The sequence below is a fragment of the Hypanus sabinus genome, chromosome 19 (genome assembly GCF_030144855.1).
Source record: "Hypanus sabinus isolate sHypSab1 chromosome 19, sHypSab1.hap1, whole genome shotgun sequence".
Taxonomy (NCBI): Eukaryota; Metazoa; Chordata; class Chondrichthyes; order Myliobatiformes; family Dasyatidae; genus Hypanus; species Hypanus sabinus.
Genome location: NC_082724.1, coordinates 56,764,629 through 56,778,657, shown reverse-complemented (window position 1 = coordinate 56,778,657; position 14,029 = coordinate 56,764,629). Strand labels below are relative to the sequence as shown.

The 14,029-nt window shown below is 53.6% G+C and overlaps 2 protein-coding genes across 5 annotated transcripts in view; one reads left to right on the top strand and one right to left on the bottom strand.

Annotated features, from left to right (window-relative positions):
- Positions 1-14,029, bottom strand: part of LOC132377945 (DDB1- and CUL4-associated factor 1-like) — a 98,757-nt gene that overhangs the window by 80,217 nt on the left and 4,511 nt on the right. The window lies entirely within an intron of this gene.
- LOC132377946 (uncharacterized) lies at positions 257-5,714 on the top strand. 2 transcript variants are annotated; one of them, XM_059944456.1, is made up of 3 exons: positions 257-1,898; positions 2,689-2,885; positions 4,182-5,714. In XM_059944456.1, exons 1-3 carry the CDS (start codon positions 675-677, stop codon positions 4,678-4,680), a joined length of 1,920 nt encoding a protein of 639 aa, XP_059800439.1. In that variant the 5' UTR covers positions 257-674; the 3' UTR covers positions 4,681-5,714. The 2 variants fall into 2 exon arrangements, with proteins under 2 accessions (XP_059800439.1, XP_059800438.1); XM_059944455.1 differs by having other exon boundaries at positions 262-1,898; positions 2,689-5,714.

The window sequence follows — 14,029 nt, the reverse complement described above, 5'->3', positions numbered from 1 at the left end:
ATTCCTATCAGCACAAGAAAACAACAGTTCTTTAGTTGAGCTCAGGGTACGTCCAGTAGTCAGCTACATGCGCTGATGAAATGGTTTGTCAGTTCACCTTTCATCAGCTTCTGAGCTGCAAGTAACAATGAAACGAAGGTCAACAGCGAACACTGGCAGGAGACGCTCTTTTCTGCTTGGAACCTCACGCACCAACAATTGTTTCCTGCCCCTCCTCCTGCTCAGTTGTTCACTGTAGAACAGCTTCACATATATAAAAAACAGTGGTAGTAGAGAGCAATTGCCTGGAGCCTGCTCCACATAATTAGATAAGGTCACAAGTCAAGTCACCTTTTGTGTCTCACAAATACTCAAACCTTTTATGGTCTGAATACAGACACATCTCAAACTTGGATCTATGTAGTGACAACCTCCACAACTTGCTGACACAGGTTTGTGGTGAACTATGTGCCTGTCTGGACACGCCCCCTGCTGACTGCTCCTGTGGCTCCTCCCACAGGCCCCTGTATAAAGGCGATCTGAGGCCTGACGCTCGGCCTCAGTCTCCAGGTCATAGTATGATGGACACTCACTCCTGGTTCCTTCTTCCAGTCAATAAAAGCCAATATCTCGCCTTACGTCTCAGTGTGAGTTATTGATGGTGCATCAATTTTATTGACTGGAAGTTTTAAAACATGGAAACCGTTTTGCGTCCGGAAAGGTTGGATTTGGACCCTCAAGACCCTGACGCAGCTCTCGCTTTTGAACACTGGCTTGCATGCTTCCAATCGTACTTGGAGGAGGTTCATGCAACTGAACCCGCCGTTATGCACAGAATCCTACTCTCGAGGGTCACCCCCAAAGTTTACTCCATTATCCGGGACCTGCCGACCTATGATGGGGCACTGGACGCCCTCAAAAGACAGTACCTGCGGCCGGTGAACGCCGTCTACGCAAGACATCGTTTAGCTACCCGGCAACAGCGGCCTGGCGAATCGTGCGCTGAGTTTCTCCGAGCACTACAGACACTCGTCCGACCTTGCGACTGCAAGACGCTCACGGCAGAACAGCATGCGGAGCTGCTAGTGCAAGACGCCTTTGTGACGGGACTGAGGTCAGTGTACATGCGCCAGCGACTCCTGGAAAATGCCGACCTTACCTTAAGCTCGGCGATCGAGAAGGCCAACACTCTAGAAGCTGCTTTGCATAATGCTGACGCTGTCCAGTCGCGCGATTCCCCGCCGGTTCCGTGGTCACCTCAGACCCCGCCACCGCCGGCTCCCGGGAGTGAATTCGCCAACGCCGCTGCCAGTCGCGATTCCACGAGCTCCCCGACCCTGACCACGGCTGTGGCCCGTCAGAAGCCCGTGCTTTGTTATTTCTGCGGCCATAAAAAACACTCTCGACAACGCTGTCCAGCGCGAGAGGCGACCTGCTCCAGCTGCAGAAAGCAGGGCCACTTCGCCAAGGTCTGTAAGTCTCAACCTCGAGCGGAGTGCAGCGCTGCGGGTGAAACGTGGGGGCTGCCATCTTGCATGCCCGGATGTGGGCGACCATCTTTGTCGACGTCAGCACGCCCCGCCCCCGACCCTCCGATGCTTACCGGGTACCCTGGATGTGAGCGGCCATCTTTGTCGGCGTCAGCACGCCCCGCCCCCAACCCTCGAATGCTGACCGGGTGCCCCGGATGTGAGCGGCCATCTTTGTCGACGTCAGCATGCCCCGCCCCCGGCCCTCCGATGCTTACCGGATCTCTGGCCACTGTAACTCTTGACCAAAGCGCCCCACACCAGCTTGCAAGGTCCATGATGGACATCCGGGTGGAGGGGCACAGGACTAGATGCCTGTTTGACACGGGCAGCACTGGGAGTTTTATTCACCCGGACACAGTGCAACGCTGCGGACTTGCAACGCGGCCGGTAAGTCGGAGGTTCCATTTGGCTTCTGGGTCGCAGTCCACAGACATCCGGGTGGGTTGTGTAGTGACATTGGTGGTGCAAGGCACAGAATATTGGAACTTTGCTTTACTGATCATGCCTCAACTGTGCGCACCTGTGCTATTGGGGCTGGACTTCCAGAGCCATCTCGAAAGTGTGACTATGGTATACGACGGGCCCCTCCCACCACTCACTGTCAGGAATCCTCAGTTTTGTGGGACTTCTTCACATACCCCGCTACTGACCACACACACACACGGACACACACATCCCATCCAGAACCAGGCCGACAGCTGCGCTACCGACACCACTTGCAGCCTCTCCACTCTCAAGGTCCCTCCCCCACCGCTGTTCGCCAACCTGACCCCTGACTGTAAGCCTGTGGCAACTAAAAGCAGGAGGTACAGCGCGGGGGACAGGGCCTTCATTCAGTCGGAGGTGCAGCGGCTGCTCAGGGAGGGGATCATTGAGCCAAGCTCAAGCCCTTGGAGGGCCCAGGTGGTTGTTGTTCGGACTGGGCAGAAAAATAGGATGGTGGTGGACTATAGTCAAACCATCAATAGGTTTACGCAGCTTGACGCGTACCCCCTACCCCGCATCACGGATATGGTCAACCAGATTGCTCAGTACAAGGTGTACTCGACAATAGATCTGAAATCCGCTTATCACCAGCTCCCCATCTGCCCAGAGGACCGCCTTCGAGGCGGGCGGCAGGCTCTATCACTTCCTGCGCGTCCCTTTCGGTGTCACGAATGGTGTCTCTGTCTTCCAGAGGGAAATGGACCGGATGGTGGACCAGTACCAACTGCAGGCCACATTTCCCTATCTGGATAACATCACCATCTGTGGTCACGACAGGCCAGATCACGACGCCAACCTCCAACGATTTCTCCAAGTGGCCGCAGCTCTGAACCTTACTTATAACAGGGACAAGTGTGTGTTTGGAACCACCCGCCTTGCTATACTTGGGTATGTCGTGGAAAACGGGGTTATTGGCCCTGATCCCGAACGTATGTTAGAACTGTTAGAACTCCCTCTTCCCACCACTCTCAAGGCCCTCAGACGGTGCCTGGGTTTTTTTTCCTATTACGCTCAATGGGTCTCCCATTACGCAGACAAGGCACGCCCCCTGGTCAAGTCTACCTCGTTTCCCCTCTCTGCTGAGGCCCGCGCGGCCTTCAGCTGCATTAAAGCCGACATTGCCAAAGCTACGATGCATGCCGTGGACGAGACCGCTCCCTTCCAAGTGGAGCGTGATGCCTCCGATTTTGCTCTGGCTGCTACCCTCAATCAGGAAGGCAGACCAGTAGCATTCTTTTCTTGCACCCTCCAAGGCTCCGAAATTCGGCACTCCGCAGTGGAGAAAGAAGCCCAGGCCATAGTGGAGGCTGTTAGGCACTGGAGGCACTATCTTGCTGGCAAAAGGTTCACCTTGCTGACCGACCAGCGCTCGGTTGCGTTCCTGTTCAGCAACCAACAGCGGGGCAAAATCAAAAATGATAAGATTTTGCGGTGGAGAATAGAACACTCCACCTACACCTTTGATATCCTGTACCGGCCTGATGCCCTATCCCGGGGAACATGTGCTAGCACACAGCTCGACCAGCTGTACACCCTTCATGCACAACTTTGCCATCCGGGGGTCACCCGATTTTACCATTTTGTGAAAGCTCGGAACCTGCCATACTCCCTGGAGGACATCAGGACGATGACCAGGGACTGCCAAATTTGCGCTGAGTGCAAACCGCACTTCTACCGTCCTGACACGGCACAACTTGTCAAGGCCACCCGCCCTTTTGAACGACTGAGTGTTGACTTTAAGGGCCCCCTTCCCTCCACTGACCGCAATGTCTATTTTCTCAGTGTTATCGACGAGTACTCACGGTTCCCCTTTGCCATCCCCTGCCCCGACACCACTGCCACGTCCGTCATAAAAGCCCTGCGCCAGCTCTTCACTCTGTTCGGGTATCCCTGCTATATCCACAGCGATAGAGGGTCCTCCTTTATGAGTGAGGAGCTGCGCCAGTACTTGCTAGCTAGGGGCATTGCTACCAGTCGGACCACGAGTTATAATCCCCGGGGTAATGGCCAGGTGGAGCGGGAGAATGCCACAGTGTGGAAGGCCACACTTTTAGCCCTTAAGTCAAAAGGGTTGCCGGTCTCTCGATGGCAGGAGGTCCTCCCTGAGGTACTGCACTCTATCCGCTCTCTGTTATGTACGTCCACCAATGCCACCCCTCACGAACGCCTATTCTCTTTTCCCAGGAAGTCTGTCACTGGGACCACCCTACCAATTTGGCTGACGTCCCCGGGGCCAGTGCTGCTCCGGAGACATGTGAGGAGCAATAAATACTCCCCGCTGGTAGAGAGGGTTCACCTTCTACATGCGAACCCCCAGTATGTTTACGTGGTCTTACCTGATGGGCGGGAGGACACGGTCTCCATCCGCGACCTGGCACCCGCGGGTGCAGCAGACCACTACCCTGAAGGCTCTCCGGTAACAATGAACCCTGCACCAGAGGTGACACCGTACTCACCAGGCCCTACACAGACTCCTCACGACACTTGTATACCAGGCGTTTCGTACGCATTTATACCAGGCGCCTCGCACATGCGTGAGGGATCATCGGTGCCTAGTGGGCAGGAACAAGCGCAACCTCCGTCCCCTGTGCAATCACCAATGTCGCCGGCATCCATGCGATCACAGCCGGTGCTATGTAGATCGCAGCGACAGATTCGACCACCTGCTAGACTTGACTTGTAAGAAGCGTCGCCACATGGGGACTCTTTCAAACAAAGGGGGTGTGAATGTGGTGAACTATGTGCCTGTCTGGACATGCCCCCTGCTGACTGCTCCTGTGGCTCCTCCCACAGGCCCCTGTATAAAGGCGATCTGAGGCCTGACGCTCGGCCTCAGTCTCCAGGTCATAGTCCCCACTCACTCCTGGTTCCTTCTTCCAGTCAATAAAAGCCGATATCTCGCCTTACGTCTCAGTGTGAGTTATTGATGGTGCATCAAGGTTACAAAACCCTGACACGATTGACTCACAGAGAAGCAGCCAGTGCAACCAGGTTAGCACCCACTGTCTTCCCATACCCCCGATACTGTAGATCCAGACCTGCTGTTTTTTCTTCAACACACCCGACAGATCTGATCCCCACTCGCCTCCACATATTTGGCCCCCAGTCCCTCCCACCAACAGATCCTACCCCAACCCACTACTAGAAACTAAACCCCCATGTCCTCCCGCAGATCTAGCCCCACCCCCACTGAAATATCCAACTCTCCCCACAGACAGATGAAACAAACCAAGCTGCCAGATCCACCCACAACCCTCTCTCCAATGACAGATCCAAAACTTGTCCCACAGAGACAACCACAACTCCAACTCCCGTCAGATCCAATCACAACCCACTCCCCACCATCAGATCCAATCAAAACCCCCACTCCCCACCGTCAGATCCAATCACAACCACCTCCCGAAGGTCAGATCCAATCACAAACCACGACCACCGTCAGACCCAATCACGACCCCCACTGTCAGATCCAATCATAAACAAATCAAACCGTCAGATCCAATGACAATCCCCTCCCCACAGTCACAGCCAATCAAAACTCCCACTCCCCAGCATCAGATCCAATCATAACCCCCACTCCCCACCGTCAGATCCAATCACAACCCACTTCCACCGTCAGATCCAATCACAACCCCCACTCCACAGTCAGATCCGATCACAACCCACTCTCCACCATCAGATCCGATCACAACCCCCACTCCCCACCGTCAGATCCAATCACAACCCCCACTCCCCACAGTCAGAACCAGTCTCAACCCCCACTCCCCAGCATCTGATCCAATCATAAACCCCACTCCCCACTGTCAGATCCAATCACAACCCAGTCCCACCGTCAGATCCAATCATAACCCCCACTCCCCACAGTCAGATCCGATCACAACCCCCCTCCCCAGCATCAGATCCAATCATAACCCCCACTCCCCACAGTCAGATCCAATCATAACCCCAGCTCCCCGCAGACAGATCCAATCACAACCCCCACTCCCCTGCATCAGATCCAATCATAACACCCACTCCCCACCGTCAGATACAATCACAACCCAGTCCCACCGCCAAATCCAATCACAACCCACACTCCCCAGCATCAGATCGAATCACAACCCCCACTCCCCACCGTCAGATCCAGTCTCAACCCCCACTCCCCACCGTCAGATCCAGTCTCAACCCCCTCCCCAATATCAGATCCAATCACAAACCCCACCCCCCAGCATCAGATACAATCATAAACCCCACTCCCCACCGTCAGATCCAATCACAACCCACACCCCCACTGTCAGATACAATCACAACCACCTCCCGAAGGTCAGATCCAATCACAAACCACTACCACCGTCAGACCCAATCACGACCCCCACTGTCAGATCCAATCATAAACAAATCAAACCTTCAGATCCAATGACAATCCCCTCCCCACAGTCAGATCCAATCAAAACCCCCACTCCCCACAGTCAGAACCAGTCTCAACCCCCACTCCCCAGCATCTGATCCAATCATAAACCCCACTCCCCACTGTCAGATCCAATCACAACCCAGTCCCACCGTCAGATCCAATCATAACCCCCACTCCCCACAGTCAGATCCGATCACAACCCCCCTCCCCAGCATCAGATCCAATCATAACCCACACTCCCCAGTCAGATCCAATCATAACCCCAGCTCCCCGCAGACAGATCCAATCACAACCCCCACTCCCCTGCATCAGATCCAATCATAACACCCACTCCCCACCGTCAGATACAATCACAACCCACTCCGCACCGTCAGATCCAATCACAACCCACTCCCCACCGTCAGATCCAATCACAACCCCACTCCCCACCGTCAGATCTAATCACAACCCCACTCCCAAGTCAGATCCAATCAAAACCCACTCCCCACCGTCAGATCCAATCAAAACCCACTCCCACCGTCAGATCCAATCAAAACCCACTCCACACCGTCAGATCTAATCAAAACCCACACCCCTCCATCAGATTCAATCACAACCCACACGCCCCACATCAGATCCAATCATAACCCCCCACTCCACACTGTCAGATACAATCACAACCCAATCCCACCATCAGATCCAATCACAACCCACTCTCCCCAGTCAGATCCGAAACAATCCCCTCCCCACCATCAGATCCGATCAAAACCCCCACTCGCCACCGTCAGATCCGATCACAACCCACTCTCCACCATCAGATCCAATCAGAACCCACACTCCCCACAGTTAGATCCAGTCTCAACCCCCACTCCCCAGCATCAGATCAAATCATAACCCCCACTCCCCACTGTCAGATCCATTCACAACCCATTTCCACCGTCAGATCCGATCCCAACCCCCACGCCCCACTGTCAGATCCAGTCTCAACCCCCACTCCCCAGCATCAGATCAAATCATAACCCCCACTCCCCACCGTCAGATCCAGTCTCAACCCCCACTCCCCAGCATCAGATCCAATCACAACCCCCACTCCCCAGCATCAGATCCAATCATAACCCCCACTCTCCACCGTCAGATCCGATCACAACCCACTCCCCACCGTCAGATCCGATCACAACCCCCACTCCCCACCGTCAGATCCATTCATAACCCCCACTCCCCACAGTCAGATCCAATCATAACCCCCACTCCCCACAGTCAGATCCAATCACAACCCAGTCCCACCGTCAGATCCAATCACAACCCAGTCCCACCATCAGATCCAATCACAACCCAGTCCCACCGTCAAATCCACCGTCAGATCCAATCACAACCCAGTCCCACCGTCAGATCCAATCACAACCCAGTCCCACCGTCAGATCCAATCACAACCCAGTCCCACCGTCAGATCCAATCACAACCCAGTCCCACTGTCAGATCCAATCACAACCCACTCCCATTGTCGGATCCAATCAAAACCCACTTCCACCGTCAGATACAATCTCAACCCACTCCCCACCGTCAGATACAATCATAACCCACACTCCCCACAGTCAGATCCAATCATAACCCCCCACTCCCCACTGTCAGATCCAATCACAACCCAGTCCCACCATCAGATCCAATCACAACCCAGTCCCACCGTCAAATCCACCGTCAGATCCAATCACAACCCAGTCCCACCGTCAGATCCAATCACAACCCAGTCCCACCGTCAGATCCAATCACAACCCACTCCCATTGTCGGATCCAATCAAAACCCACTTCCACCGTCAGATACAATCTCAACCCACTCCCCACCGTCAGATACAATCATAACCCACACTCCCCACAGTCAGATCCAATCATAACCCCCATTCCCCACAGTCAGATTCAATCACAATCCCCACTCCCCACTGTCAGATACAATCTCAACCCACTCCCCACCATCAGATCCATTCATAACCCACACTCCCCACAGTCAGATCCAATCACAACCCACTCCCCACCGTCAGATCTAATCAAAACCCACTCCAACAGTCAGATCTAATCAAAACCCACACCCCTCCGTCTGATCCAATCACAACCCACACGCCCCACATCAGATCCAATCATAACCCCCCACTCCCCACTGTCAGATCCAATCACAACCCAGTCCCACCGTCAGATCCAATCACAACCCAGTCCCACCGTCAGATACAATCTCAACCCACTCCCCACCGTCAGATACAATCATAACCCACACTCCCCACAGTCAGATCCAATCATAACCCCCATTCCCCACAGTCAGATTCAATCACAATCCCCACTCCCCACTGTCAGATACAATCTCAACCCACTCCCCACCATCAGATCCATTCATAACCCACACTCCCCACAGTCAGATCCAATCACAACCCACTCCAACAGTCAGATCCAATCAAAACCCACTCCCCACCGTCACATCTAATCACAACCCACACGCCCCACATCAGATCCAATCATAACCCCCCACTCCCCACTGTCAGATCCAATCACAACCCACCCACCGTCAGATCCAATCACAACCCAGTCCCACCGTCAGATACAATCTCAACCCACTCCCCACCGTCAGATACAATCATAACCCACACTCCCCACAGTCAGATCCAATCATAACCCCCATTCCCCACAGTCAGATTCAATCACAATCCCCACTGTCAGATACAATCTCAACCCACTCCCCACCATCAGATCCATTCATAACCCACACTCCCCACAGTCAGATCCATTCATAACCCACACTCCCCACAGTCAGATCCAATCACAACCCACTCCAACAGTCAGATCTAATCAAAACCCACACCCCTCCGTCTGATCCAATCACAACCCACACGCCCCACATCAGATCCAATCATAACCCCCCACTCCCCACTGTCAGATCCAATCACAACCCACTCCCATTGTCGGATCCAATCACAACCCAGTCCCACCGTCAAATACAATCTCAACCCACTCCCCACCGTCAGATACAATCATAACCCACACTCCCCACAGTCAGATCCAATCATAACCCACACGCCCCACATCAGATCCAATCATAACCCCCCACTCCCCACTGTCAGATCCAATCACAACCCACTCCCATTGTCGGATCCAATCACAACCCAGTCCCACCGTCAGATTCAATCACAATCCCCACTCCCCACTGTCAGATACAATCTCAACCCACTCCCCACCATCAGATCCATTCATAACCCACACTCCCCACAGTCAGATCCAATCACAACCCACTCCAACAGTCAGATCCAATCAAAACCCACTCCCCACCGTCAGATCTAATCAAAACCCACTCCACACCGTCAGATCTAATCAAAACCCACTCCACACCGTCAGATCTAATCAAAACCCACACCCCTCCGTCTGATCCAATCACAACCCAGTCCCACCGTCAGATCCAATCACAACCCAGTCCCACCGTCAGATCCAATCACAACCCAGTCCCACCGTCAGATCCAATCACAACCCAGTCCCACCGTCAGATCCAATCACAACCCAGTCCCACCGTCAGATCCAATCACAACCCAGTCCCACCGTCAGATCCAATCACAACCCAGTCCCACCGTCAGATCCAATCACAACCCAGTCCCACTGTCAGATCCAATCACAACCCACTCCCGTTGTCGGATCCAATCAAAACCCACTTCCACCATCGGATGCAATCACACCCCCCCCACCCCACCATCAGATCCAATCACAAACCACACTCCCCACAGTCAGATCCAATCACAACCCACTCCCACCATCAGATCCAATCAAAGCCCTCTCCCAACGTCAGATACAATCTCAACCCACTCCCCACCGTCAGATACAATCAAAACCCACACTCCCCACAGTCAGATCCAATCAAAACCCACTCCCCACCGTCAGATCCAATCACAATCCCACTCCCCACCGTCAGATCTAATCACAACCCCACTCCCAAGTCAGATCCAATCAAAACCCACTCCCCACCGTCAGATCCAATCAAAACCCACTCCCACTGTCAGATCCAATCAAAACCCACTCCACACCGTCAGATCTAATCAAAACCCACACCCCTCCGTCAGATCCAATCACAACACACACGCCCCACATCAGATCCAATCATAACCCCCCACTCCCCACTGTCAGATACAATCACAACCCAATCCCACCGTCAGATCCAATTACAACCCACTCTCCCCAGTCAGATCCGAAACAATCCCCTCCCCACCGTCAGATCCGATCAAAACCCCCACTCGCCACCATCAAATCCGATCACAACCCACTCTCCACCATCAGATCCAATCAGAACCCACACTCCCCACAGTTAGATCCAGTCTCAACCCCCACTCCCCAGCATCAGATCCAATCATAACCCCCACTCCCCACTGCCAGATCCATTCACAACCCACACCCCCACTGTCAGGTATGATCACAACCCCCTCTCCCCATCAGATCTGATCACAACCCCCACTCTCCAGCATCAGATCAAATCATAACCCCCACTCCCCACTGTCAGATCCATTCACAACCCACTTCCACCATCAGATCCGATCCCAACCCCCACGCCCCACTGTCAGATCCAGTCTCAACCCCCACTCCCCAGCATCAGATCAAATCATAACCCCCACTCCCCACCGTCAGATCCAGTCTCAACCCCCACTCCCCAGCATCAGATCCAATCACAACCCCCACTCCCCAGCATCAGATCCAATCATAACCCCCACTCCCCACTGTCAGATTCATTCACAACCCACTTCCACCGTCAGATCCGATCCCAACCCCCACGCCCCACTGTCAGATCCAGTCTCAATCCCCACTCCCCAGCATCAGAACAAATCATAACCCCCACTCCCCACCGTCAGATCCAGTCTCAACCCCCACTCCCCAGCATCAGATCCAATCATAACCCCCACTCTCCACCGTCAGATCCGATCACAACCCACTCTCCACCGTCAGATCCGATCACAACCCCCACTCCCCACCGTCAGATCCGATCACAATCCCCACTCCCACCGTCAGATCCAATCACAACCCACACCTCCACAGTCAGATCCAATCACAACCCACTCCCACCATCAGATCCAATCAAAACCCACACCCCCACTGTCAGATACAATCACAACCACCTCCCGAAGGTCAGATCCAATCACAAACCACTACCACCGTCAGACTCAATCACGACCCCCACTGTCAGATCCAATCATAAATAAATCAAACCGTCAGATCCAATGACAATCCCCTCCCCACCGTCAGATCCAATCAAAACCCCCACTCCCCAGCATCAGATCCAATCATAACCCCCACTCCCCAGCATCAGATCCAATCACAACCCCCACTCCCCAGCATCAGATCCAATCATAACCCCCACTCCCCACCATCAGGTACAATCACAACCCAGTCCCACCGTCAGATCCAATCACAACCCAGTCCCACCGTCAGATACAATCTCAACCCACTCCCCACCGTCAGATCCAATCACAACCCACTCCCATTGTCGGATCCAATCAAAACCCACTTCCACCGTCAGATACAATCTCAACCCACTCCCCACCGTCAGATACAATCATAACCCACACTCCCCACAGTCAGATCCAATCATAACCCCCCACTCCCCACAGTCAGATCCAATCACAACCCACTCCCCACCGTCAGATCTAATCAAAACCCACTCCAACAGTCAGATCTAATCAAAACCCACACCCCTCCGTCTGATCCAATCACAACCCACACGCCCCACATCAGATCCAATCATAACCCCCCACTCCCCACTGTCAGATCCAATCACAACCCAGTCCCACCGTCAGATCCAATCACAACCCAGTCCCACCGTCAGATACAATCTCAACCCACTCCCCACCGTCAGATACAATCATAACCCACACTCCCCACAGTCAGATCCAATCATAACCCCCATTCCCCACAGTCAGATTCAATCACAATCCCCACTCCCCACTGTCAGATACAATCTCAACCCACTCCCCACCATCAGATCCATTCATAACCCACACTCCCCACAGTCAGATCCAATCACAACCCACTCCAACAGTCAGATCCAATCAAAACCCACTCCCCACCGTCACATCTAATCACAACCCACACGCCCCACATCAGATCCAATCATAACCCCCCACTCCCCACTGTCAGATCCAATCACAACCCACCCACCGTCAGATCCAATCACAACCCAGTCCCACCGTCAGATACAATCTCAACCCACTCCCCACCGTCAGATACAATCATAACCCACACTCCCCACAGTCAGATCCAATCATAACCCCCATTCCCCACAGTCAGATTCAATCACAATCCCCACTGTCAGATACAATCTCAACCCACTCCCCACCATCAGATCCATTCATAACCCACACTCCCCACAGTCAGATCCATTCATAACCCACACTCCCCACAGTCAGATCCAATCACAACCCACTCCAACAGTCAGATCTAATCAAAACCCACACCCCTCCGTCTGATCCAATCACAACCCACACGCCCCACATCAGATCCAATCATAACCCCCCACTCCCCACTGTCAGATCCAATCACAACCCACTCCCATTGTCGGATCCAATCACAACCCAGTCCCACCGTCAAATACAATCTCAACCCACTCCCCACCGTCAGATACAATCATAACCCACACTCCCCACAGTCAGATCCAATCATAACCCACACGCCCCACATCAGATCCAATCATAACCCCCCACTCCCCACTGTCAGATCCAATCACAACCCACTCCCATTGTCGGATCCAATCACAACCCAGTCCCACCGTCAGATTCAATCACAATCCCCACTCCCCACTGTCAGATACAATCTCAACCCACTCCCCACCATCAGATCCATTCATAACCCACACTCCCCACAGTCAGATCCAATCACAACCCACTCCAACAGTCAGATCCAATCAAAACCCACTCCCCACCGTCAGATCTAATCAAAACCCACTCCACACCGTCAGATCTAATCAAAACCCACTCCACACCGTCAGATCTAATCAAAACCCACACCCCTCCGTCTGATCCAATCACAACCCAGTCCCACCGTCAGATCCAATCACAACCCAGTCCCACCGTCAGATCCAATCACAACCCAGTCCCACCGTCAGATCCAATCACAACCCAGTCCCACCGTCAGATCCAATCACAACCCAGTCCCACCGTCAGATCCAATCACAACCCAGTCCCACCGTCAGATCCAATCACAACCCAGTCCCACCGTCAGATCCAATCACAACCCAGTCCCACTGTCAGATCCAATCACAACCCACTCCCGTTGTCGGATCCAATCAAAACCCACTTCCACCATCGGATGCAATCACACCCCCCCCACCCCACCATCAGATCCAATCACAAACCACACTCCCCACAGTCAGATCCAATCACAACCCACTCCCACCATCAGATCCAATCAAAGCCCTCTCCCAACGTCAGATACAATCTCAACCCACTCCCCACCGTCAGATACAATCAAAACCCACACTCCCCACAGTCAGATCCAATCAAAACCCACTCCCCACCGTCAGATCCAATCACAATCCCACTCCCCACCGTCAGATCTAATCACAACCCCACTCCCAAGTCAGATCCAATCAAAACCCACTCCCCACCGTCAGATCCAATCAAAACCCACTCCCACTGTCAGATCCAATCAAAACCCACTC

Excerpts from the sequence above, each read along its gene's own strand:
- LOC132377946 (XM_059944455.1), top strand. The coding sequence starts at position 675 with ATGGAAACCGTTTTGCGTCCGGAAAGGTTGGATTTGGACCCTCAAGAC. Across the intron at positions 1,899-2,688 it reads GCGGACTTGCAACGCGGCCG|AGGGAAATGGACCGGATGGT; the intron begins GTAAGTCGGAGG and ends TCTGTCTTCCAG.